Raw genomic sequence first — 24044 nt, 5'->3', positions numbered from 1 at the left:
TTTTTTTTCTTCATAGTGTAACAATTAATTGAAGATTGGTTGAATAAATTACCGAATTTTTGTTAAAAGGCCTACCAACTTATTTTTTAACATTCCTCTCTGTGGGCAATTCAGTCGGCTCAGATCTTTTTGGATTCTCAGCATTTTTCAGATATTTTTGCTTTTTTTGGTGAAAGAAGATTTTTATATTCTTATATGATAAGTACAACATAAACTTTCCTGTTTTCATTTCCCATTCTAAATATTGTGTAGTTTACCTTCCTACTGGGCACTCTTCTACATCATTTGACATGTTTTGAGCTGAATTTTTAACCCTTATCTGCTCCTTTAGAGAAAAAATAACACTATTTGCCTTTTGTTTATTGTTTCATTCAGGAATCAAAAGTAGAACCCATGTTTTATAACTTTATAGAAAAGGACATTTGCATGAATTTAACTTTGGTATAGCGCACTGGAAGGTGATTTCTGTTATTTTTCTTAGAATTAAAGAACTGGGATAACTTTAACAATAACCTGTATCAGTGTTTCTTGATTTTTTTCCCTCTATACCTAGTTTGATTTTTTAAAAAGTTCCTATTCTCCTACCTCTGTAACCCATGTCTATCTTTGTAAGGAAATGTGCCTTAAGAACACATATTATAAGTGTGTCATGTGGTATATTGAAGACTGTCTCTTTTTTCATATAGTCATTAATAAAAAACTTTATTTTTACTGATTATAGTATAAGAATTATAGATAGCTTTGTTTTTCCCTTTCAAAAACAAAATTATAATGCTGAACATGATTTCCCACATAATACATGCTCTACCTTCAACTTCCAGGGATTCTGTTATGGACAAAAATCACTATTCTAAATCAATCCTTAATTTTATATTTGAGAAAACAAAGATCAGAGAACTTAAATAACTTTATCAAACTCACACTGTGAAATAATGACAAGAGTTGACTGATAGTATAATGTCCTTTCTCCTAAGTTTGTTGCAAACTTTTAAAATCTAGGAAAAAATTAGATTTAAAAAATAGAAATAGAGCCAGAAACATTTCTCTCCTATTAAGAAAACTCTCTTTGAAGAGTGCTCTCTGAAGAAAGCCCAACCAAATTAATTTCTTTGCTTCTGTGTATTAATTTGATCCCCAAAGTACAGAAAGTTAATTTATCTTGATATGAAGTAGAAGTCCTACTCCCCAAATTGTTCTCTTTACAGTGCCTCTGTGATAAAAAATGGTTACAGAATTCTGAAATCTATTGCCCAGTGCTTTTATAATATCAGGGAATTTCTTGCAGGCACATAGAGTACTAGATATCCCAGTGGCAACTTGTAAGCTCTGTGTTGTTCTATCAAAAACAGCTGCCAAATCATTCAGTAGTCTCTTCAGGACATCTCTCTCATTCAGCTCAACCATGAAGGTGGCAACTTTCTTAAACTAGCCACATGAATAAGTTATTGTAGGAAGCCATGAATGTGAAGGAGAAAAAACTAGCTCAATCAGGAATAATAGCAATGTTTCCCCAGGATCTAGTTCCACTGGATAGTGTGCAGGCAGAAATAAAATTCTGAGTAGAGTAAGGTAGAAAAGAACTTTTTTAAAGAACATACAACATCCTAAATAAAACTGAATGTAGAAGATAAGAGGCAGCTTTTCCGCAAGTATTTAACCCTATAGATTCTCTCTCAGCATATACTTCCTGTGTAATCTTAGCAAATTAAACTCTGGAACTCAGTTTCTTCAGGTGTATAAAAAGAGGCTTAAGCTGGATACCATCTAAGTTTCTTCTAGCTATAAAATTTGTTTTCACATAACAAAGTCATTTATAAAGAGTAATTGCTAAATATACCGGTCAAACGAAAACTGTCTCAAGGAAATAAGAACAGTATCTGTAAAATGACAAGCTAAAAATAAAGGCCTGTATCTCTTAATTTGTTCTGATTATCAACAGTAATCAGAAATTGTACAATGAAGGTGAACTTACAAACTTTAAATGGAAATTCAGACTACAGCATTATTATGGAAGTGGTATAATATCTATCTAGTTTTGTTGATATTATTTATGAAGGATGGTGACATAGTAATGCTTTTCTTCCCCTTAGGAAATAAAGAGGAAACTTAGTTTGGAAACAATCAGTTCACACAAAGATAAGGGATAACAAAAGCAAGAAGATTAAATTTTTTTTTTTCTGGGCAGGGCATGAGTGAGAAACAGATTTTTTTCATCTATATTTCACTACTATTAAAGTAAACTTCATTACTCTAAGCATACTCATGTTTTTCATGGTGTCAAATTTTGAGGTGAGTATAGCCCACATTATTAGTGCCATTTTAGCTCATTGTTCCTCATTATCAGACTTGGGAAGGTAGCAGAGAGTAATGCAGTGGTTTTCAAAAAATATTTCTTGAGCAAGCAGATCCATTATCTTTGAAATTACAGAACTCAGAAAAGCAGAACAGCTCTGATTGCAGATGATGGGGAAGTAGAGCCTACGCTTGCTTTCTGAAACTCTGGGTCTTCCAAGATGACAGACTGGACACCTTTGTTTTACTGGAAAACACATGGGGTTTTGAGTTCCCTGTAACTGGGTTCAAATCTCAGCTTGCCCACTTAAAAGCTGTGGGATGGTGAGAGAGTGACTTAATCTGAGATTCAATTACTTGTGTATAAGAGACTAACAATAGTAAATAACAGTTTATAACTGTTGTATGGATAGAATGCTCAATAAATCTCAGTTCACTCCTGCTTTTGCTTAAAATTAAACATAAAATCACTTGTCCCACAGTTTAAAACAAATGGGCATAGTAGTTATCTCCAGTTATAGGCCTCCCAAAATTCAGGTTTAGATATTTCTGTTGTGTCTCAGGTGGTTTCTCCTCCCTCAGGTTATTAGTGTCAAGTTTCTTTTTGTCCCAGGGGTTCTAACTATTCCTTACTACCACCCTTATTATATTTAGTTAAACCTAGATAAACACACACACACACACACACACACACACAAATCAGGGGGTTATTATGAAAACCCCATAATACACAGTGAATTTTCCATGGTTCTTATGTTTTTCTTTTCTAGACAAAGGGAAAAGTATGCAAACTTTTGATTTTAAGTTTCAAACAGAACTGTTGAAATTATTTTTTCGTGCAAACTTTTATTAGGAAGGTTATTAATATTTTACATTGGAGGGCGTTCCTTTTTAAAAACCGAATTTGATTATCTCTCTCTCAGAACATGTTAGCAAATACAACTTTAGTTCCCTCAAAGCGAGACTTAAACGTTCTTTTTCTTCTGATACAGCTCTTATTGGCTTACTCTAATAGACTCAATGCTTAATCTTAAAGTGATGGGTCCAAGTCACATCTCTGCCACTAAATGAGCAAGTGACTTAACCTCTCTGAGCCTATTTTCTCTTCTGTAAAATGAAAATAATGCCAGCTTCATAGGATCATTATGACAAATTGAGGTAACATACATAAAAGAATACTCACAACTATAAAGGTCAATATGATGGCTATTCTTTCCTTGCACACATATCTAGTCTGGTGCTAGGAAATAGAAAAGGTCAGTGGCCTTTGCTTTTTAGGGGTTTACCAATTCCAAATATGTATGAAAGCCAAAACAAACAAGACCCTTGAAAGCAATTCAAATTCAGTGTGAGGCCGGGGACTAAATATATACCTGTCTTTGACAGTGAATTGGCATCACCAGTCTCAGAAACAGTTGCCACACCAAACTTAAAAAATAACAAAACAACCTAGTCACAGAAGTGACCAACCTTGAGGTGATCTATTAACATTTTATCTATGGAACATAATCTGATTAAGAAGATAGTAACGTGACCAAGATAACTCCTCAATTAATTCTAATTTGTTCGAGGTTATAAGGATTTTTTAGTATGCTACATAAATTCTGGACAAAGGAGAATACAAAAAGTGAGACTGTGTTACACAACTCTTCCATAGCATGGATAGCTTTGATTCTCATGATCAGTACTGGTTAGCTACTGTACATTAAAACTACGCCCAGGGTGAAGCCTAGAATGCTATACCATGGCATTCTTAAACGAAATACTCTTTACCAACATCCCAAATCCTTTGGTTCTATTTCTCTGTTCATTGAAGATTTACCATAACCTCTGGTTCTATCTGTATTTCCACCCTCCCCTTCAAAAGGAGAACCCTATTCTCCTAAATGATGAAGATGGGTAATTTTGTCAGTTACTCTTAATTAACAAATTAGCCTTTAGGCTTATAACTTGATATTTTGTGATTTGCTTAGTATTCTTAGTACTCCAGACCTTGACTGAATTGATGAAACTATTTTCTAACCTTGTAAAGCTAAAGATGAGCAATTTAGCAACATCTAATACCCCACAAGCCTCTAGGAAAGGGTTATTTCAGAAACCTAAAGAACAAAACAAAATCTCTTCTTTATTTTGGCAGGGGGAAACTAAAAAAAAATACTGAGTACAGAACAGTATAACACAGGAGAGCATTCTGAACTTTTTGTCTGAATAAAAATACAGACTACTTAAAAACCAGCAACAGGTATACCTACTTTTGGATGTGTTTCTGAAATGCCAACTTTTATACTACATGCAAAATCTGCAGAGCTCACTTTCTTAGGTAGAAAATGCGTTGATAAAACCAGCGCTTTGGTTAAATAACCATTCCAAAGATGCCTGCTTCGTAAACAACATTTTGAAATTAACTATAAAGGGCCCAACGCAAGCATTTAAAAAATATAATTGGAAGTATGAAATGGATCTGTGTTTATAGATTGCAATTTTCGACGATAATATTTCATTTTAATGTAATACAAGATCACAGGATTTCAACTGGAAGGACGTCCTTAGAGATCATATTGCCCAACCTGAAATTCAAATCTCAGAGTATTAGCTCGACTCCAAACCAGTCCGGACCGGAAGCCTGAATCGGGCCTACGCATCTCTTTTCAAAAGAGACAGGCGAAACACCGGATTCCCTCTACAGTTTTTGAGAGCAAAATGAGTAGATGCTCAAGATGGGTGTAGATACTTCTAAAAAATCATCTACTTTGTCCCTCTGACAACTCGTCTGGTGTCCGGGGATCAAATATCTAGGTTTTACTTCTAACATGTTGAGAAGCCACAACCTCTCTCAGTAAGCATCCTGAAGCTTCACCGCACCTTCAGAACATCGTTTTCTTCATTTGATTTTTGGATATTCAAGCTCCCTAGAAATCGCTCCCTTTGGTGGAGCCCTGCGGTGTTCGAGAGCAGCAGCCGCAAGCCCTTGGCTGCCCCAGTCCTCTTCGGGTCTCGCTGGGTGGGATTCGGCCAAGGGCGGCTTGAGGCACGTGGTGATGAGGGGACCAGGGAAGCGATCCCCGCCCCGCGAGCCCCTTAGACCAGAAGCTACCCGACCCGACTCGACCAAACCCCCAGGCAGGCCCCTTCCTGTGAAGTTAGAGACTCGACGATCCAGCAAGGATCTCGGTTCATTTAAGAGGGCCCTCGCCCCCCAGTTCCTCAGAGACCCGCCTCTCCTCAGGGGTCCTGTATACCCCGGGGGCGGCGACTGACGACGCTCAGAAGGCGAGAAACGGCTCCCTAAGCCGCTCGCTGGGTCCCTCTCTCCCCAGAATGCACCGGGGCCAGCAGGAAGGCCGCTCCGACCCCTAATTTTCCCGCGAATTCAGTTCAAAGAGGCGGCCGGGCCCGCGATCGGCAGCGCGCACGGGCCAACCAAGCCGCGCCTCCGCGAGAAGCGCCTCCGCGTGACTGACGGGGGAATCCGCGGGCCAACGGGCTGGGCGGCCGGGCGGCGCGCGCTCCCGCCGACCAATCAGAGCGCCGGGCGGGGGAAGTGGGCGGAGCGAGGCCAGGCTAGGGTGAGCGGTCTCTCGAGCGGAGCGGGGTTCTCAGGAGGAGACACTTTTTTTTTTCCTCCCTCCTTCCCTCCTCTCCTCCTCCCTTCCCTTCCCCTCTCCTCCCCTCTCTCCTCCTTCCCCCCTCGGTCCGCCGGAGCCTGCTGGGGTGAGCGGTTGGTATTGCAGGCGCTTACTCTCCGGGGCCGCCCGGCGGGTAGCTGGCGGGGGGAGGAGGCAGGAACCGCGATGGCGCCTCAGAAGCACGGCGGTGGGGGAGGGGGCGGCTCGGGGCCCAGCGCGGGGTCCGGGGGAGGCGGCTTCGGGGGTTCGGCGGCGGTGGCGGCGGCGACGGCGTCGGGCGGCAAATCCGGTGGCGGGGGCTGTGGAGGCGGCGGCAGTTACTCGGCCTCCTCCTCCTCCTCCGCGGCGGCAGCGGCGGGGGCCGCGGTGTTACCGGTGAAGAAGCCGAAAATGGAGCACGTCCAGGCTGACCACGAGCTTTTCCTCCAGGCCTTTGAGAGTGAGTGTGTTGGAGGCTTTGAGGGCAGGAATCTCCACTCTTGCAGCGTTAGGGGGTCGGGACACTCGTGCTGGGACCCCCTTCGTCTCCGGGAGTCGGTTTGATTCGGGAGTGGAGGGCGAAATTGAGGGGGCTCTTCCGCCTTCGGGGGTTACGGCTCACGGGGGCTCGAAGTCTAAGGGCTTTGGGGGAGATAGGCTAAGGGATCCAGGTGAGGTTCGTGCCTCCCCAAAGATTTACACGCGAGCTGAGGCCGTGGGGCCCCGCGTTAAGGGCAGGCTGCTTTTAGGTGAGGAGGTCACGGTTGAACTGAACAGTTGGATCTGCGGTACAAGACTAGTTCTTGCTTTCTTTCATGCCTTCCGTACTCCAAGTACAAGGCTGTCGGTTGTAGGTTCAGAGGAGCAAAATTAAGCCTGTGAAGAAAGGAATGCAGTAAAATCGACCAAATTGTCAGTCTGAAATGCCTTCGCAAGAACTTGGTGCTGCACATTAACATGGCACCTTTTGATGCTCTAAACCTTTCAAATCTTTCCACCCATTTAAGGGGGATGTAAACTGAGACAGGTAGTGCTTAAGCAACTCACTTCACTAGACACGCTCTCGGAATTCTGCCCGTTTTGTTTGTGTTCATTTCAGAACATTTTCTGATGTCAATTTCTGTTTTTAAGGTCTGTTTCGAGGGCAAAGCTATGACTTAATTTAGGAAGGGGGCAAGGTGTCTGGAAACAAACAATAGAATTTGTAAGAAACAGCATGACTATGAGTAACCTGCCCTGTTCTTTAATGAATATTACGTCCTGGTTATTTTCCTCTCTGCTTTGGTGTGGATGTTGTATCTGGGTGATATTTAACAGCTAGATGTCTTACAGATACTTGAATAAACTCAGCTCTACCACTCAGTGTCTTTATTTACAATTTTCCGTGGCATATGTTAAGGGCATGGTATCAGCTGTGCTTGGAAAGATGTATTACATTGTTTAATACCCTTCTTTCATTCTCTCTCATTACTGCTTCATGAAATTCTAATTGAAATTTAATACAAGGAATTTCAGTTTTTATTGAAATAAGTATTGAACCTGCTTGAGAGAGATTTACATTATTCTCCCGTTTTCTTAATATAGTTTCGGAAATCTGTAGAGGCTTTCAATTGGAAATACTAAAGCACAGGGATGACAATAAACATACATGTTTGTGCCCTTTCTAAAACATCTCATCTCCTTTTAGTTTATTTGAGACTAAAACTTAGCTAACTAAAGATTGAGTGGAAATTTAAAAAATTCTCTCTAAACATTATGAGAAGACAAATCCTCGAAGAAAGTTTTATCTATCTTGCTTTCTGATGAGTCTGCTTTGTAGAGATGAACTGTCATTAAGAGTTAGATTTGGAAAAAGATTTGGTCACAGAACAACTTGATTCTTCTCTTAATATTGATCTTAGTTTCTGAGATGTGTATATGCTTTGATGTATTTACGAATACAGTCATTTTTATATTGCTTTATTTAAAGAAATATATTACTAACATGTCATTAATGTAACTGGTATTATGGTATTTGTGTATAAAATATTTTCTATCTATAACCTACATCCTTTGTAACAAATTTAACTAAACAGCATTAAAAACATTCTGGGAATCTATTACTTTAAAAATATGTGCTGCGATAGTATTTACATACTGAGGTAATATTTTCATTGAGCAAAATAGAAACTTAAACTATAGCTGGAAATAAATTCAATGAAAATTTTAGCTGATCTGTGTCTTAGATTTCAGTACTGACTAATTTAGTTCATATCTGTATTGGGACATCTATCTAGGTAACAGTTGTGTTCTGTTTGAGCTGACTACTGGACAGACTTTTGAAAAGACCAATTAAAAAGTGAACATTTCATTTTTGTTATTGGCATCAATATGGAGTTCTTTTACGGAATCCAGCTATCTCATTTTAGCTACTTTTTAGAAAGAGATGGGTTATTAGTTTATATTAACTAAGTTAAATGAATATAACTACTCTGCAGTTCTGCGTACAAACTTGTTTAAAAATAGCTGCCTTAGATATGCAAGGCTTAAAAACAGGATTATAGAGTACCTTAAATTTAAAATAAATGTAGATGCATTTTGTGAGTGTTGTAGACTGAATGTCATTTAATGTGTTGTGCATACTAATTTTATTGATGTAAATATTCAGTACATGATTTTCATATAGGTGATTAGTTTATATTGGTTATAACATGGGCTGGGTTGGTAGTTTCTTAACAACTTAAGTAATGAGTGAATTTAGATAACATTTGGATTTTGTTTCTGTTACCTAGAACCAACGCAGATCTATAGATTTCTTCGAACACGAAATCTTATAGCGGTAAGTAAGCAACAAAATTCATCAGCATTATTTTTTTCCTAGAATTTCATCTATTTAATTTGAATATTTTAACTTTTTTTATAGCCAATATTTTTGCATAGAACTCTTACTTACATGTCTCATCGAAACTCCAGAACAAACATCAAAAGGTACATTTTATGAATCTTATTTCAAGTTGATCAAACCATGTTAAAATTTTGTTTTAAAGTACGATCACTAATGAAAGGTTAAATATGAAAACTGAAGTGAAAGAGTAATTGAATTGATTGCAAAGCAACTTTTTAAAGTACCACTTTTGTAAATCCCAGTTGATTGCCAGTTTATTCCTGATAGAAATGATTTAGTAGTGAAGTAAATGAAGTGATTTTACTGACTGATGTTTTTGCTCTGTGCTAATAGTTTTTTTCAAGTTTGGTAGGAGTTGATTTAAATATTTACTAAATTAGGGCTCATGGGAACTTATCTTTGATACGTAACTTTACCAGTTAATGTCTGAGTATTTCTTTTATGTTCTAACAATAAAGAAATCTCATTTTATATTTTTGGTGGTTGTTTTATTAAAAGGGAAATACTTTTGAAGTCAGTAGGAGGAATGTCTTTAAAAACTTCTTAATCTTAATTACTTAGTCTTAAAGTGAAATCTAGAGGTGTCAGAGAGGTTATTTTTGCTTTTAACATTTAACTGTATATAATTATGGAATGCTAGTTTCTTGTTCTGTGCCCATGGTTATTTACTGAGCATATCAAGTGAACAAAACTTTAAAGGAGAGAACCTCTACTAAGCATTTGGTATTGTTATAGTCTTGACTTAGGAAAACCATTAAGCTTTTCAGTAAACTTTGAAACTAAACTCCTTTGGAGACTCCTGCTGATTACTAAGTAAGTATCAATGTTTTTTATGGTAAGACATAGTTTAGTTTTGTAGATCTATCTAGATGTATTTTGAAGGATTGAAATGATGAAACCATTTGTCTTTTGATAATCCCTCTGGATCCAGAGAGAGAGGGCACGCACATGCGATTGTGCCCACGCCTGCGCATGTATTTAACTAGTGAAAACTGTCAAATTTGTAAATAACTAGAAAGAAAATGATAGACTAGGCAGCAGAATTAAATATATCAGTTCCTTACCTGTCTACTCTATGCCAGGGTTCAGTAAACTTTTTCTGTAAAGGACCAATATTTTAGGCTTTGTGGTCCAGGAAACAGAATTGAGGATATTAGGTAGTATATAGGTATTATACAAAAAAGAAAAAACATATGTCAACAAATTTTTTTATCGATGAAATTCAAAATATAATGATTGAGTGCAGTATTTTTTTTTTTTTTTCTTTTTGCCACATGGCCTGCAGGATCATAGTTCCCTCACCAGGGATTAAACCTAGGCTCCGGTGGTGAAAGCACTAAGCCCTAACCACTGGACCACCAAGGAATTGCCTACTGCAGTGTTTAATAATACATGCCTACTAATGAGAAATGTGGAGAAATGTGGAATTCTTTTATTTTTGCAAAGTGGGGTGAGGGGATAGCATTTAACATAACTGGGATTTAGAGTTCTCTATTATCAAATTACTTGGAAATGTTTATCTATAAAAAGCATTCTGGTTTATAGGCTGTGCAAAAACAGACAGTAGGCTGCATTTGGCCAGTGGTCCATAACTTGCAGACCCTTGATTTACTCTATAAAAAGTAGGAGGATTTGATTAGTAAAGTTTTCTTTGAATATTTTTAATATGGAAATGAGATCAGCTAGAGATCCAGTGGCTTAGACTTTGTAATTGCACTGCAGGGGGTACGAGTTCAATCCTTGATCAGGGAACTAAGATCCTGGATGCTGCCATGTGGCAAAAAAAAAAAAATTACTGCAGTTATCATCTAGAATGCTATCTGATTTTAATTTAAAGTGATAAAGTTCTTTAAAAGTAAATTTGAGTTAATCTATAAGTGGATTAAAGAATACATCATAATTGTTTATTAGACTGTCTGTGGGATTAATTTCTCTTGTCCGCTAATGAGTGGAAGCCATTCTAGAAGTTGAGTAGTAGAAGTGAATTTTCTTAATTTGGTACCCCATAGGTAAAAAATTGTCTTTGGGGACAGTTTCTAAGCAGTTTCCCAGCCAAGAGACATACACGTTCCATTTAGTCTATTTTCCATGTAAGAATGCATTAGGAATCACTTTATTCTTTTGTTGCATGCTTGGCCTGTATGAGACACTGACTTATTTTTAACACTTATACTACAACTTAATATCTTCAAATGAGTGCTGTCCTTTTCAAAGTAGTTAGTGAATTTGGAAGGTGACAAATTTAGCGCAGTGATTGTGGTCTTTGTTCACAGTGTTCTTGAAACTGCTTTTACAGAATTGCTTTTAGTACTATCCCTTTGCCCACCATGTTTTGGGAACTCCTTTTGTACCATTATAACAACATAATATTCATTGTTGGAATATACTTATCCTTTTGACATGCAGGTGTAAGATTAAATGTAGTATATTTGTTAAAGTCTTTTACTTTTGTTGCACTTCATAGAGGTATTCAAATTTTATAGGCTGCCACTACCCTGGCATAGTGGAAACACTGGTGAGGAGAGAAGGGTGTCTTATTGAGCCCATTTTACTAGGTTTTATGCAAGCTGCTTCTGAATCCTCCCCCCAAAATTTCCTGAAATTTCTTGAATTTTAATAATATTCTCCATTTTGATGACCTTTTGATAACTATATCCCTTGTTAAATATGAGCTAGAGGAGCAGCACCTTTCTAAAAAACAGAAATACTTGGTGTTGGGAGGTGAGGCTGCTTTTATGTAGTTACCTATATGGTTTGTTTTGTTTTTCCTAAGGAATGGTGGGTTGCTTGTATGATCTGATCTATTTCAAATGATTATTAATATTCAGTTCTCCTATGAACGGTCTCCATAAAGTTGGAAGAGATGAACCTTGTGACCCACAGTCTTAACTTTTCTTCCTACAGACAAGGTTTCTTCTTAATCATTACACAAAGATAAACATTTTATTCTTAAAAGTTTTCAGAAACTTTACAACCTCCTCAGTAGTACATTTCAGTATTTATACTGAAAAGTTCTTTGTAACTAGCCTAAAAGAATCATAGATTTTTCTTCTTTCTTCTCTCTTATCTATGGAGATTGAAAATGTATTGCCATCCTTCTTAAAGAACTTCTTCCTATGCTTTATCAGATGAAACTTTAATATTGAGGTTTTCAGTAACTCTAAAGGTAAAGAGAGAAGCTTTTTTTAAAAAAGACCTTTTGTTAATGGAGGCTATTTATTCACCTGAAATATAGGTTATATCAATTCTGTTCTTCCTATCAGTGTTTTACTATGATACATTTACATCAACATTTCTCTGCTGATAGTTTATTACAGGGTACAATAGCTGTTTTTGAGGAATGAGCATATTAGTAATTTCTAGTATCTGAATTTAAGCTTTACAAAGTAACTAATGTGGAATGCATGAATCTTTTTGAGTTCTAAATTTGAAGGGAGTATAAGAAATATTTGTTTCCCATTAACATATATGAGTCTAGTTTTTTAGCCTCTAAAAAATGTAAATAGTAGATTACCTTAAGAACAAAGATGAGGCTTATTTTAGAATCCATTCATTCTTAAATTGCTTACTGAGGGTGTGGTTATTCTTAATTTAAGTTTCTATTTTGTGGAAAACTACTTTTTTCTCTTGTTAAGTTAAAAAGCTGATGATTTTGTTATGATTTGATGATATGTCCTTTAAACTTCAGTTTTTTTCATGATGGTGACAACCATCTCTTTACAGTGACATATTTAACTTTAGCCATTGCTGCTCATCTTTGAGGGTGTTTTACTATACTTCATATGTTTTATGGAATATCCATATTTGTCAGGTTGCTTAATAGAAATATGAATGTTTCAAAATATACGTAATTTGCATTTGTTTGGCCCAGTCCAACAGATGCTTGGCACCTACCAAGATTAAGACAACATGCCAAGCACAATGTGGCTTTCCTTGAAGAAGATGAATCTCTGCCCTTTAGAACTTACAATCTAATAGAAATAAAATATTTATTCAAGTTTCACATTTAGGAGACTAAATGTCAAAATAAGTATAAACCAAGTTCCATAGGTAGGGAGAAATCCCTCTAGTTTTAGATTAATTACCCAAGGTTTCATGGAAAAGTTAGCCTTTGAAATGGGACTTGAAGGCTTGTTTGCTGTATTATAATACACACTGTCTCAATAGTATTCATTGTTATGGCTAACCATCCATAATTTATCTTATTAAAAATAAAAATCACATACCCAGTTTGCCTATTCTAGTGACAATAAAGTATAATCTGTTTGTTTTTCCCAGTTGAGAAGTGATTATTTTGTTTATCTGTTTCTTCCAGGAAAACATTTAAAGTTGATGATATGTTATCAAAAGTAGAGAAAATGAAAGGAGAGCAAGAATCTCATAGGTAAGATAACCTATCAGTTTACGTTAAGTGACAAACTTGAGGAAAAAAGAAAAAGTACAGTGATCATTTTCATTGTGATCACTTCAATATTGTAAGGAGTTAGAGCGAACTTTAGAGGTCATCTGATCCAAACTCATACACAAATCAGGGATTACTTCTCCTGTAGCCTCCCTGGCAGAGACTCCATTCTTAAGCCTTATCTTGAATATCTCCAGTGCTGGAAACTCACTGTTTTCTAAGGCATTTCTGTTCATTACTATTTTTCTGTACTACAGTTTCTTGCATTTTGAATCAAAGTTTCTGTAACTTTTGGAGTTAGTATTAATCCTGCTACCTCATCTGAAGAAAGATGGAGGCTCATGTTTATGGTGTACTCAGCTGTACTTGAGGTGCTGTGCCAAGTGCTTCACACGATCACATCTTTTCTAAGGAATCATCTACAGTTCTGAGAGAGGCACTTTTTTTCCCTTTCTCATCCTTCCTCTTACTGACGTCCTTCAGACAAAATATTCTTAACTGTAGTTTATATTTGAAATGTGTTTATCACATGATAGTTTCAGAAACCTGGCCTTTTGGACAGAACCTTAATGTGTGTTTTCAAATATGATTCCCAGAGTTAATCCCTAAATGTTCCCAGTTAGCTTAATATCTCCCTAGGCTAGACAGATGCTTCCAATCCTAGACGGTAGGTATCTACTTACTCTTTGATAAGTAAAGAAAGTTGAGTATTATTCTAAAGAGAAACAGGGACTTGGGTGGTATTTGTTTATTCATTGACTACTTTTAGGGGAGAATGTAGAACAAAAATACTAGATTTTTTAAAAAATGGAATTGAGAAAACGGCCACAGGATTTTCCTTTTTCTCTTGAAGTTTTAAATCATACTTTACCAATTTAGATAGGATGTACGTTAACTCAGTGATGCTTTATTTATAGTATCTCATTTTTGTGAGCAAGAGGTGTCACTTTTGTAATTGCTTTTAAGTTTGCCTTTTCATTTTGGTTATTATTTGAATTTTTTTTAATCTCATTTTTAAAATGTTTGCAGTCTTGTAGGACTGAAGCGTAATTTATTTCCCTATCTAGGCAGACTTTGATTTGTAAATACACTTTGATGGTTCATTCTAGAAGCTGAGATCCCAAATCTTTACCTAATCGATTACTGCCCAAGGAATACCTTACAGTATTGGTTTATATAGACTGAAAATATGCTCAGTGCATGCAGTCTATTCTTTACTTGAATTTCTGTTCCAAATCCTATCTGTTCACCTGCCCCGGAAAGACCTTTTGGGACCCTCTGGGCCTTTTGTAGTTAAAGTGTGAAGCTGTAGTCAGAGCCTGACCATACATCCTCACTTCTTTTCTCCTAAACACTTTAATAGTTTGCCCTCAGGTCTTCTGAGGCTTGTGTGAAAAGGAAGAGTGAAAACAAACAGAAGAAAACTTGAACCTTTCTTCATCTCCCCCATCAAAGTTCTACCTTCATCACTGCTAAACGTGACTACTATCTCATTGTGACCTTGGCTTTGATAAATATTACAGAACTTCTCTTAGAGTGTGTGTTGTGAAGAAGATAGATTATTATACTGGTACTCACCAAATAATTACATTCCTTTGACCCAATGGGTTTAACAACTCTGCCAGTACTGTAACAGGGGTATTGTTGACCAACTCACAGAAACTTCAGAGAGTTGCATAGAATTCCTGCTTGTAATTTTAAAAATAGTCTAGGATCTAACTGGGACCAGTGAGTTGGTCATTTCAGCTCCCCAAGATCTTTTTAAACAGACCTATCTGTGTTGGAGCTGACCATGCTTGCTTAATTCTCAGCAAGGCTCTTCAGGCCCATGAGGTGTTGGATCACTGTACTCAATGTTCCACCCCCCAAGCCCCACGCCACACACACTCCATCTTTATGAACGTCTCATTGTTGCTCCCAGAGTCACTAAAGTTAACTGAGAAATTGGTTCATTTTAAGTTTACCTGCAAGGCCCTATGTTACTAAATTCCTTCAATGTATTTTGCATCTCGAATTAGGCATAATGCTGCCGTTCTACTAAACTTTATTATCACATAGGATTGTAAGTTCCCTAGACAGCAGTATATAATGTCAGCACTATAAAACCTTACTTGCAAGATCTATTGTCAAATTCTCTTATGGGAGAATAAGGTAAATCTTTGTTGTTCCATGAAATTAATTAGTAGACCTTAAAATCTTAAATCATGTACAAATAAAGTATCTCCCATCTATATTTTTATTCTATACTATCTTAAACATAAAGCTCTTATTCAATTTAATTGGATCTTCGGTTTGTTCAGTAGCTACAGTTGGGATATATTCCATTGGAACTCATGTTTTTTCAGTACTTCAACAGTCTTAATGTTTCCACTCCCAAACCCAATCCATTTCATTCCCCAAAGTTCCAGGAGACTGTTGAGATACCCTAGATACTGTAGTACTACAGCCCAAACGTTAGAACAGTCACATGCCTGATCTATTTAACACAGTTGTAGAGACTTAAAAACCACCAAATTCCTGGCATTATCTGTGCAGAATGAAGTTGGTGTTGAAGGATCTTTTTTGTCCTTTGTACTTTAACTCTACGGTTATCTTACTTGTCACAGATAATGGCAGAAATTTATTAGGGGATAAGCTGATAGAAAAAAAGAGACATGGGATATTTCATGGTTTTCACTTCTTTAAGGTATCAGTCAATTTGTGACAGTAGATCAGGGTTGCATTTATAACCTTAAAACTCAGTAGTAATACCCACCAACTATGAAGATTATTTCTTTTGTTATACAATGGCTTCTGTGAACTTGGTAGCAATTAGCAAATTTTAGAAATTCATAGTGGTCACATCTCTAGTCTCTATTTTTTCCTAATCTTTTCTTCTTGCTCTTCTGGTGTGGTTATGTATATTTAAAATGTCTTTCTTTTTAAAGAATTTATGATACAATACTTTATGTTCTGTCCTCTCCATCTCTTGTTTCTGACTTGCCAGTATATTGTGGATTTTGAACTTATTTTGAGTTTTGACCAAGCACTACAATTCATTGGTATAAATTTCTGATCTTTCTGTAGTATTCTGTTTTAGCAAGATCCCAGGGAGTCTCTTGGGCTATTAATCCTACCAGTTTGGGAATTCTGTAGTCACAACTCCTGACTTCTAAGTGCATCTCCACTGACTGAAAGGTAGCATGAAAAGATTTCCAAATTGGAATTGCTTCCAGAAATATTTCCTGTGGTCAATTTAGAAGCATTTCCACTTAATCATTTTCCATTCCTGGTCCTCTTAGTAGCTGGAAAAATTCCTTCCAAAGAGAACTCAAGTAGAACATCTACTAGGTATATTTCCAAGCCTATGTTTTTGGTAGGTTGAAAAGGTAAAGTGCCTTTCATCACTTTATGTTGTTGTTACTACAGCCTAAACTTTTGAGTTAGTAATTTTCCTTTTCTTATCATCTTTTTGTATTGTAACAAAATTTGGATCTATTTTTTTCTGGGATTCCCATTTCCTTCATGTACCATGTCCCAGACACTTTACTAAGACCTAGTGGATGTAATGGTGACCAAAACAGATGAAGACCTTGCCTTTCTGGAGTTTATCAGCATTTAGGGAAAAAAGGCATAATTGTATAATAAATATAAGTGCTGGAAAGTAAAAGTAGACACATAGGGAAACTACGGCTGTATGAGGCAGGAGAATCAGCTCTTGTTTGAGAGTCTCATTTGGGAATAGAAATGTTCAATGAGAGCTTCCCTGAAGGAAGAAGCTGAGATTTGAAACATGAATATAGGAGTAAAATGAGGATAGAGGGTGAGCAGGTAGGTGATTCTAGATAAAGGGAAGGTAACATCATTTGAGGGCAGTGTGTACCTGACTAGAGAGAAGATGACATTTGATGAGACTAGAGCAGATGGCCATGACCAGATAATGCAGAACCTTGTAGGCTATTTAAGATTGTGGGTCTTTATCCTGAGAAAGCTGTAAATTATTTTAAATAGATATATTGCATTAATGGTGTTACTCTAGCCACCTGTTTTGTAGGTTTAGCTGCATTTTTAAAACTTCAAGCTGCTTCTTAAGTGGAGTATGTGTCTTTTTCCACCGTAATAGGATCTGATGTCTTCCTCCCTTTCTCTCTCTCTTTTTTTTTTTTTTAACAATTTTGTCTTGATTGTAAGTTTTGAAGTTGTTTTCATAGCAGCATCCTTTCAGACTTAAGTTTTAATTGTTCCTTTTTTAGAATCTGGACTGTAAATTTATTTGTGCCTATGTACTTCTGAAGGTGCCTTATCATTCACCACTAATCATACATGATTCTTAAAATCTAGGTATTTGAGAACAGATTTTTTTTCCCCCAAAACAATCATATCTTTATTGACTTTTTTTCTGACTACAGCGGCTTTTTACTTAAGTCTTAAGGAAAATAAACATCTTTTAGAAACAGCTTGATACACACAGTTTACAGTGTGAAGCAATATACTAATAAGAAATGCTCGTCGTCTTAATGTTTACATCATAACATTAAATGTAACTTAGCTTATCATCACACTTGACCTATTTTGAGGTCATATAGCTATGACTCTAGAAATGAAGTCTTCAACCTGCCACTGTCAGATTAATGTATAAATTTGAGGCACTCATCTTGGTTTCTTTCCTGCATAAAAATGTTGGTCCTTCTGTGGGATCTGTCTCCTCCTAAAGTTTGAGTTTCCTACATGAATCTCATCTCAAAATATTCATCTCTTATGAATTTAAATTTACTTAACCTTATTCTGCTTTACAATTGTCAGATACTTGTCAATTACTTGTGCTTAAAATCTTATCCCAAAATTTCACATTCCCCCTCTAGTTTCCTGTTCCCATATTGCTTTCTTCCTAAGAAGATAAAAATAGGAAACACATCACGAAGATGAACCAAATCCTTATCTGATATCTTATTCTGATCATCTCAGCTGGATTCTGTGCTGCCTAAGACCAGATAGGTTTGACAAGGCCTACGTGTTTCTTTTTTCCCTTCCTCTGATCCAGCTTAACCAGTTAAGATGTAGACACAGTAGCCACAAGAGAGGGAAAGGGGTAAATCAGAAAGGGAGAGAGAACTGTCCTCTTTCCTTGGACTAAATCACCGGTGAACGGGATCAACTTGGCCTCATTGTTTCGTTGTATTCTAGGCACATATCAGTGTTTACTTTTAGGAGGGTGTTTTCCCCTAAAAGTGCTTACTTTTAGGGAAAATAATGCATAGCAAATCACATTGCCAAATTTGTTTTTTAAGCTGGTTAATTGAAATTTGGAATTCCTTTTCTCAATGTTATATGGTGGCTGAATGGATCTGCCATCTCATTTAATTTGTAATGTACCATTTAAAACTGTGCCTCAAACCATCCTGTGGTGACCTTTTTGTTAGTTTTTAATTTCCAATCTTTTGTAGATGGATACTTTTTGTAAAATATATTGATCACGTACTTGGATGTCATGGCAATGCTAAATTTCTATAAAAATGGCTAAAGTCTAATTCTCAATATTTTGCCTTGTGGCATGGTAACAGTTTCTCCAGTTATCTCAGTGGGTAGACCAGGTTTTGAATAACACTAATATAAAGTGTTTTCTGGGGTAGATCAATGCAGGGTACTTTTGTTGTTTCATAGTTGGAACCTAGGATCGAATTTCCTATAAAAACAATGTAAATAATTTTAGAAGTACCACAATATAATGGGTCCTGATCCCTGACCTTAAAAATCTTTCACCTGTAGGGAGGACATCATTATCCTTTTGAAAATCATTTGTTGAGTGCCTTTCTGTAAGACATTACTAGATACAAAGGACACTGATATGTTAGAATGTGTATGAAAAAATTGTGACAAAAAGTGGTAAATACAAGTGCTTATAAAGGAAATTAAGCTCTGGGTTGATTGGGGATAGGGTCTTATGTAGAAGGGGAAGCAAGTACTTTGATGGATATCTTTAGTCTTTTATCCATGTCTCCCAATCTTCATTTTATAGATACCAGGTCACAGCTAATAACTGGAGCCAGAATTCAAACCTGGATTTGCCTCTATTTTATCATTCTATTCTACTTTCTTATATGAGTCTTTAGTAGGGCTAAAGAGAAATAGGAACCATATCACAGACAGCACTTAGACAAAAGATTTGGCAGTTGGGGACCCATTAGAAAATTGGAGAAAGAATTGATTCATTTAAAATGATGTTTTAAGAAAAATTAACCTGGCCTTCAGTATGTAGGTTTAACTGAAGCAACTAAGAATAGGATAGGCTGGTTGTGACTAACGAATTATAACATGTGGAAACTGTGGAATATTTCTCTCAGTTTCTCAGTTTTATTTTGGAGTTTCACCTGTTCTACGTTATAAGGTTTCGTTTATGGAACAGTTTATTATAGAAAAATGCTAGTTATCTTTTAGTGAAATGGCTTGTAGAGTTTATAGATGGTATATATACTTTTTAAAAATCAACTTGGTATATAATTAATATTCAGTATAATGCACTCACCTTAAGTATATAGTTTGAGTTTTGACAAATGTATGCATTTGTGTAACCGTAACCACAGTTAAGATATAGAACATTTTCATCACCTTGGAAAAAGTCCTTTGAGCTCATTTAGAGTTGATCCTCTTAATGTACTTGAAAAAAATTTTCTTGATTAAGTTACAGTTACTAATTTTTCCTTTGTGTTTATGCTTTTTAACTCTGCTTGAACCCTTACACTTCATAGTCATTTTGTTAGTCTGTTGATATCCTAGCTTACTTTTCTTAGTACCGTTCTAGAAATGCCCTTCAGGACTCCCACCCTGTATTTTTTTAGCATACACTTTCATGGATTATCTCACTAGGAAATAGAGGCATCCTCACATCTTCTTTTGAAATATCTCACTTAACCTCCTATTGCGCTGATACTTGGAGTCCTGGGCACAGTTACAGAACTAACTTGTTAGTAATATGGCCTCATTTCTGACCATTGCTCGTTCCTCGACGCTCTCTTGCCTCAAAGTCTATATAACTGTTCCCCTCTGGTTATATGAATGCATAAATTGTCACCATCATTAAAAAAAAAAAAGATACCCTTTTTTGAACCATATTGTGCTTTTACTGTTTTACTTTGATTCTTTACACTAGTAAATTTCTTGAGTAAGGGTTCAGTACTGCTTCCCTTTTCCCAACATCTGTTGTCTATAGCCCTCTATAATCTGGTGTCTGTATCACATGACAGAAACTGTTCTGGAAAGTTATGAATGGCTCCCGATTTAAAGATAGATTGCTCTTTGCCAGTTTAAAGCTACTACAAAAGCCTGTTGATGTTTTTATTTATCCCAACTTAATAGTTTTTCCATTGTAGTAAATAGTTTTTGAAACAAAAGAATCATTATAGTTTATGCTTCCTTTTCATTGCTTATTAAACTAAAACTGAAAATGACATGTTGAATAGTAAGTAACAAATTGATAGCATATTTGTGATTGTGTATTTCATCCCTCATTAAAGTAGAAAGTGATGGTTCTGCATCATTTGTTAAGGAGGTTGAAATTCTGTAGCTTGACAACACACAAAACACTTGAGTATTGAGTAGCATGGATTCAGCTATTGTTTAGAGGGATGGGAAGGGAAATCTGTCCCCGCTTTACAGGTAGAACATTAAAGCACTGTAAATCATCTTGCCTTTTATTTGGTGGTCTCTTTCTGCCTTGCTTCTTTGGTGTGTTTTCTATTTGTGTGGTGTCTATATTTCAGTGTGTATAGACACACTGTTTTGGATGTCATACCTAACACGGAAAGCATGGAGTCATTAGGCTTGAATAGAGTTAAGAATTAGACAGCCAAAAATTTACAAATTAGCTGAAGTAGCTTTGATTTCAGTGTTATATTTAAAGTCTAAGTTATTTTTGTTATAGCATATTAAAGTAGTAAAATTTTTTGTTTGTTCTGTTTAGCTTGTCAGCTCATCTGCAGCTTACATTTACTGGTTTCTTCCACAAAAATGGTATGTATTTAAAAGTAAACTTACTGGCAGTCTACAGTAGCACGCCTTTGTGAATGTAAAAAACCCCCACTAAACTGTAAATTTGTAAAATTATATTTAATGGAAAAGATGTTGATTCTCATCATCTAATTTCTCTTTAGTGGATTTCCCCAGCAATTTCAGTTACGGTTTTTATGGTCAATAGTGGAATATGGAGGATGTAACTTATAACTCATTAAACTTTAAAAGTAGTAGTTCTTAAGTCTTAGTCTGTGTGGAAACATTTTGACAGTTTGCTTGAAATACATATACCTGGACCCTCTAAGGCCTCAGATCTAGTAGGGTTTTGGTGGAGTTAAGGAGTCTGTATTTTAATAAGGCATGAAGGTAATTCAGAAATAGGTTGTCTGAGAAACAAGTTTTAAGAAACTACTTTAAATAAAGAATGTGTATAACTGAGTCACTTTCTTATACATCAGAGGTTGGCACAACATTGTAAATCAACTATACTATTATAAAAATAAATAAAAAACTGTCTTAAAAGCTTTAAAAAATTGTAGGTCAACCTTGTACATACATAAGATTGTGCTCAGCACCTGGTTTCCTTATAGCTTTCTTGCTGTCCATTTAAGTTGAGTGGATTTTTAAATTGTTAAAATAATCAATATTTTGTGAGTTCATTCTTGAAGGTAAACATTAGCTTATCTAAATAGATGAAATTCCACCTCTAAAAACTCAATCATACCTTTTAGGGCTCCAAGTATTGCAGTTAAAAAAAACTGTATAACATTATCTTACAACTCAGAGCCCTCATCTTTCCGAAGATCACCAGTAGAAAATACGGGAAAGACTTAGTAAAATGAAATTTCTTAGATTTTGTTATTTTTTATTTACAACATTTTTCAAACTTTAAAGATGGTGAGAATTTTAATTAATTGCCTCAGAACCTGGAATAGGGATAAACATTTTGAATTTCTTTCTTAATGACATTTTATGAAAAAACCCAAGCAAACTTTGTGGCCATCCCAGTACAAAGCTGTAACAACTGAAACGAGCGCTGCTAACCAGTGGGATGCATCAATATGTCAGATACTGTAAAAGGGAAATTACATAGTCTTGAATGTTACTTCATCAAAAAAAGGGGAAAGCATACTGGGAAGAGTTTCAGTTGGTTTCAGAATGGATAAAATGCCTCTGGGCTTGTCCATCTTAAATTTAAGTGTGTATCCTTTAATATAATCATGCAATGTAATAAAATCTTTATAAGAAACAGGTCAAGTTGTTCATCCTTGATATTGTTTAGTAAGAAACAGTGTAATAATAAATAGAATGGTTATATTAGAACAGTTTGATAACTAGTCAAGTTTTTAATGTAAGAAATTTGAAGTCTGGTCATATCCTATTAGTCTGGTCATATTAGCAGCTAATGTTAACTTCTAGTTTTGTCTTAGACCTGGTCTGTTTTTTTAATAGAAGTATCCTGAGTGGCATTTTCATGTTTTTTCTCCTAAATCATTTATAATCATCTCGTAGAGTTCTTATTTCTAATCACTCATTATATTTGATCTCCTGTGGTACTTAAAAAGTACATGAATTCTAATACTTTAGAAGCTCATAATATGAATTTTATAGGTTTGTTAGCCCTTTGTTCTCAGGTACTTCTATAAACATAAATTACTCATCACTGAAATTATTGGTGGATATTAATAGAATACTATTTACTAATATTATGTAAGTAACAGTAATTTACTTGAATTAATTAGTTGACATAAACTGCCACATGGTATGATAATTTTTTTCCTGTCTACATGACAGAACAGTTCAAGAGTTGCTCAGATTCACTTAAAGTTTTATTTTTTTCTTGATATTACTGGAGTAAATGAGAAAGTAAACTGTCAATACTTCTATTTCCAGAAAGTAATTTCCCATTGTAACTTTGAAATTAGTGGAAGTTGGAAAGAAGCAGATATATTGCCTCTCTTGTCTATTCAAGGTATATTTGTAGTTTTTTTTAAGAAATAATATTTTTAAGAAACCAGGGTAGAAAAATAACATCCAGATCCCTAAAATATTATTTTTTCTTTTATTTTTGAATGAAGACTTGTTTAGCAGTTACTACTTATAACTGCTTAGAATGAATACACAGGTTATTAGGGTACTATTTTCATGGTGAGTATTGTTCAGAGAATATTTTTGTTATTGCATTTTGGACATTTGGATATTTTGGCTATGTTAAATTATCTTTATCCTGGATACAGCTTTCAAGAGGCTGATTCAAATGTGTTTTATGTATATACCCTGAGTAAGAAGAATATTTCTAAGCAGAAAAAGTGTTGCCTAAAATTTCAGAACAAAGATTATTTCTTTGTATATGGATTCATCTATAACATATATATATGTGTGTATTACTCATCTATAACATATATATGTGTGTGTATACATATATATAACATAGTAACTGTATATTATTGAAACTTAATGATAAATGAATGATAAAATATTTAAGGTTTTGGACTATTAGTGCCTTTGGGATTAAAGATAAATTGTAGGGAAGTATTCTGGAACCTTAATTGGCAGAAGCCTTTTTTTTAAAGTTCATTGATAAAAAGACTATATATTATCACTTTAAAATTAAGATTCCTAAACTCTGTAAACCAAGAGATTCTCCTAGGTAGTAACTAATATCTTGATTTTTGCTATCCCATTTATGCTGTAAAGAAATTCTGGGGGAGGGAGGGGGATTCAGAATGGGAAACACATGTACACCCATGGCTGATTCATGTCAATGTATGGCAAAAACCACTACAATATTGTAAAGTAATTAGCCTCCAATTAAAATAAAATAATTTAAAAAAGAAAAAAAATTGTAATAAATGGGGAAAGAATCTGAAAAAAA

The 24044-nt window shown here is 35.7% G+C and overlaps 1 protein-coding gene across 2 annotated transcripts in view; it reads left to right on the top strand.

Moving 5' to 3' along the window:
• SUZ12 (SUZ12 polycomb repressive complex 2 subunit) overlaps positions 5635-24044 on the top strand; it is a 39271-nt gene continuing 20861 nt past the window's right edge. The window contains exons 1-5 of one of the 2 annotated variants that reach the window (XM_005693232.3): positions 5637-6357; positions 8669-8715; positions 8800-8864; positions 13097-13165; positions 21120-21169. In XM_005693232.3, the coding sequence (XP_005693289.2) occupies positions 6084-6357; positions 8669-8715; positions 8800-8864; positions 13097-13165; positions 21120-21169 (505 nt within the window). In that variant the 5' untranslated portion in view covers positions 5637-6083. Of the gene's footprint in view, positions 6358-8668; positions 8716-8799; positions 8865-13096; positions 13166-21119; positions 21170-24044 lie in introns of both variants that reach the window. The other variant, XM_013971910.2, reaches the window with a different exon arrangement.

The sequence above is a fragment of the Capra hircus genome, chromosome 19, assembly GCF_001704415.2.
Source record: "Capra hircus breed San Clemente chromosome 19, ASM170441v1, whole genome shotgun sequence".
Classification (NCBI taxonomy): domain Eukaryota; kingdom Metazoa; phylum Chordata; class Mammalia; order Artiodactyla; family Bovidae; genus Capra; species Capra hircus.
Note: the sequence above shows the minus strand (reverse complement) of the source record. Positions and strands in the feature narration are given on the sequence as shown.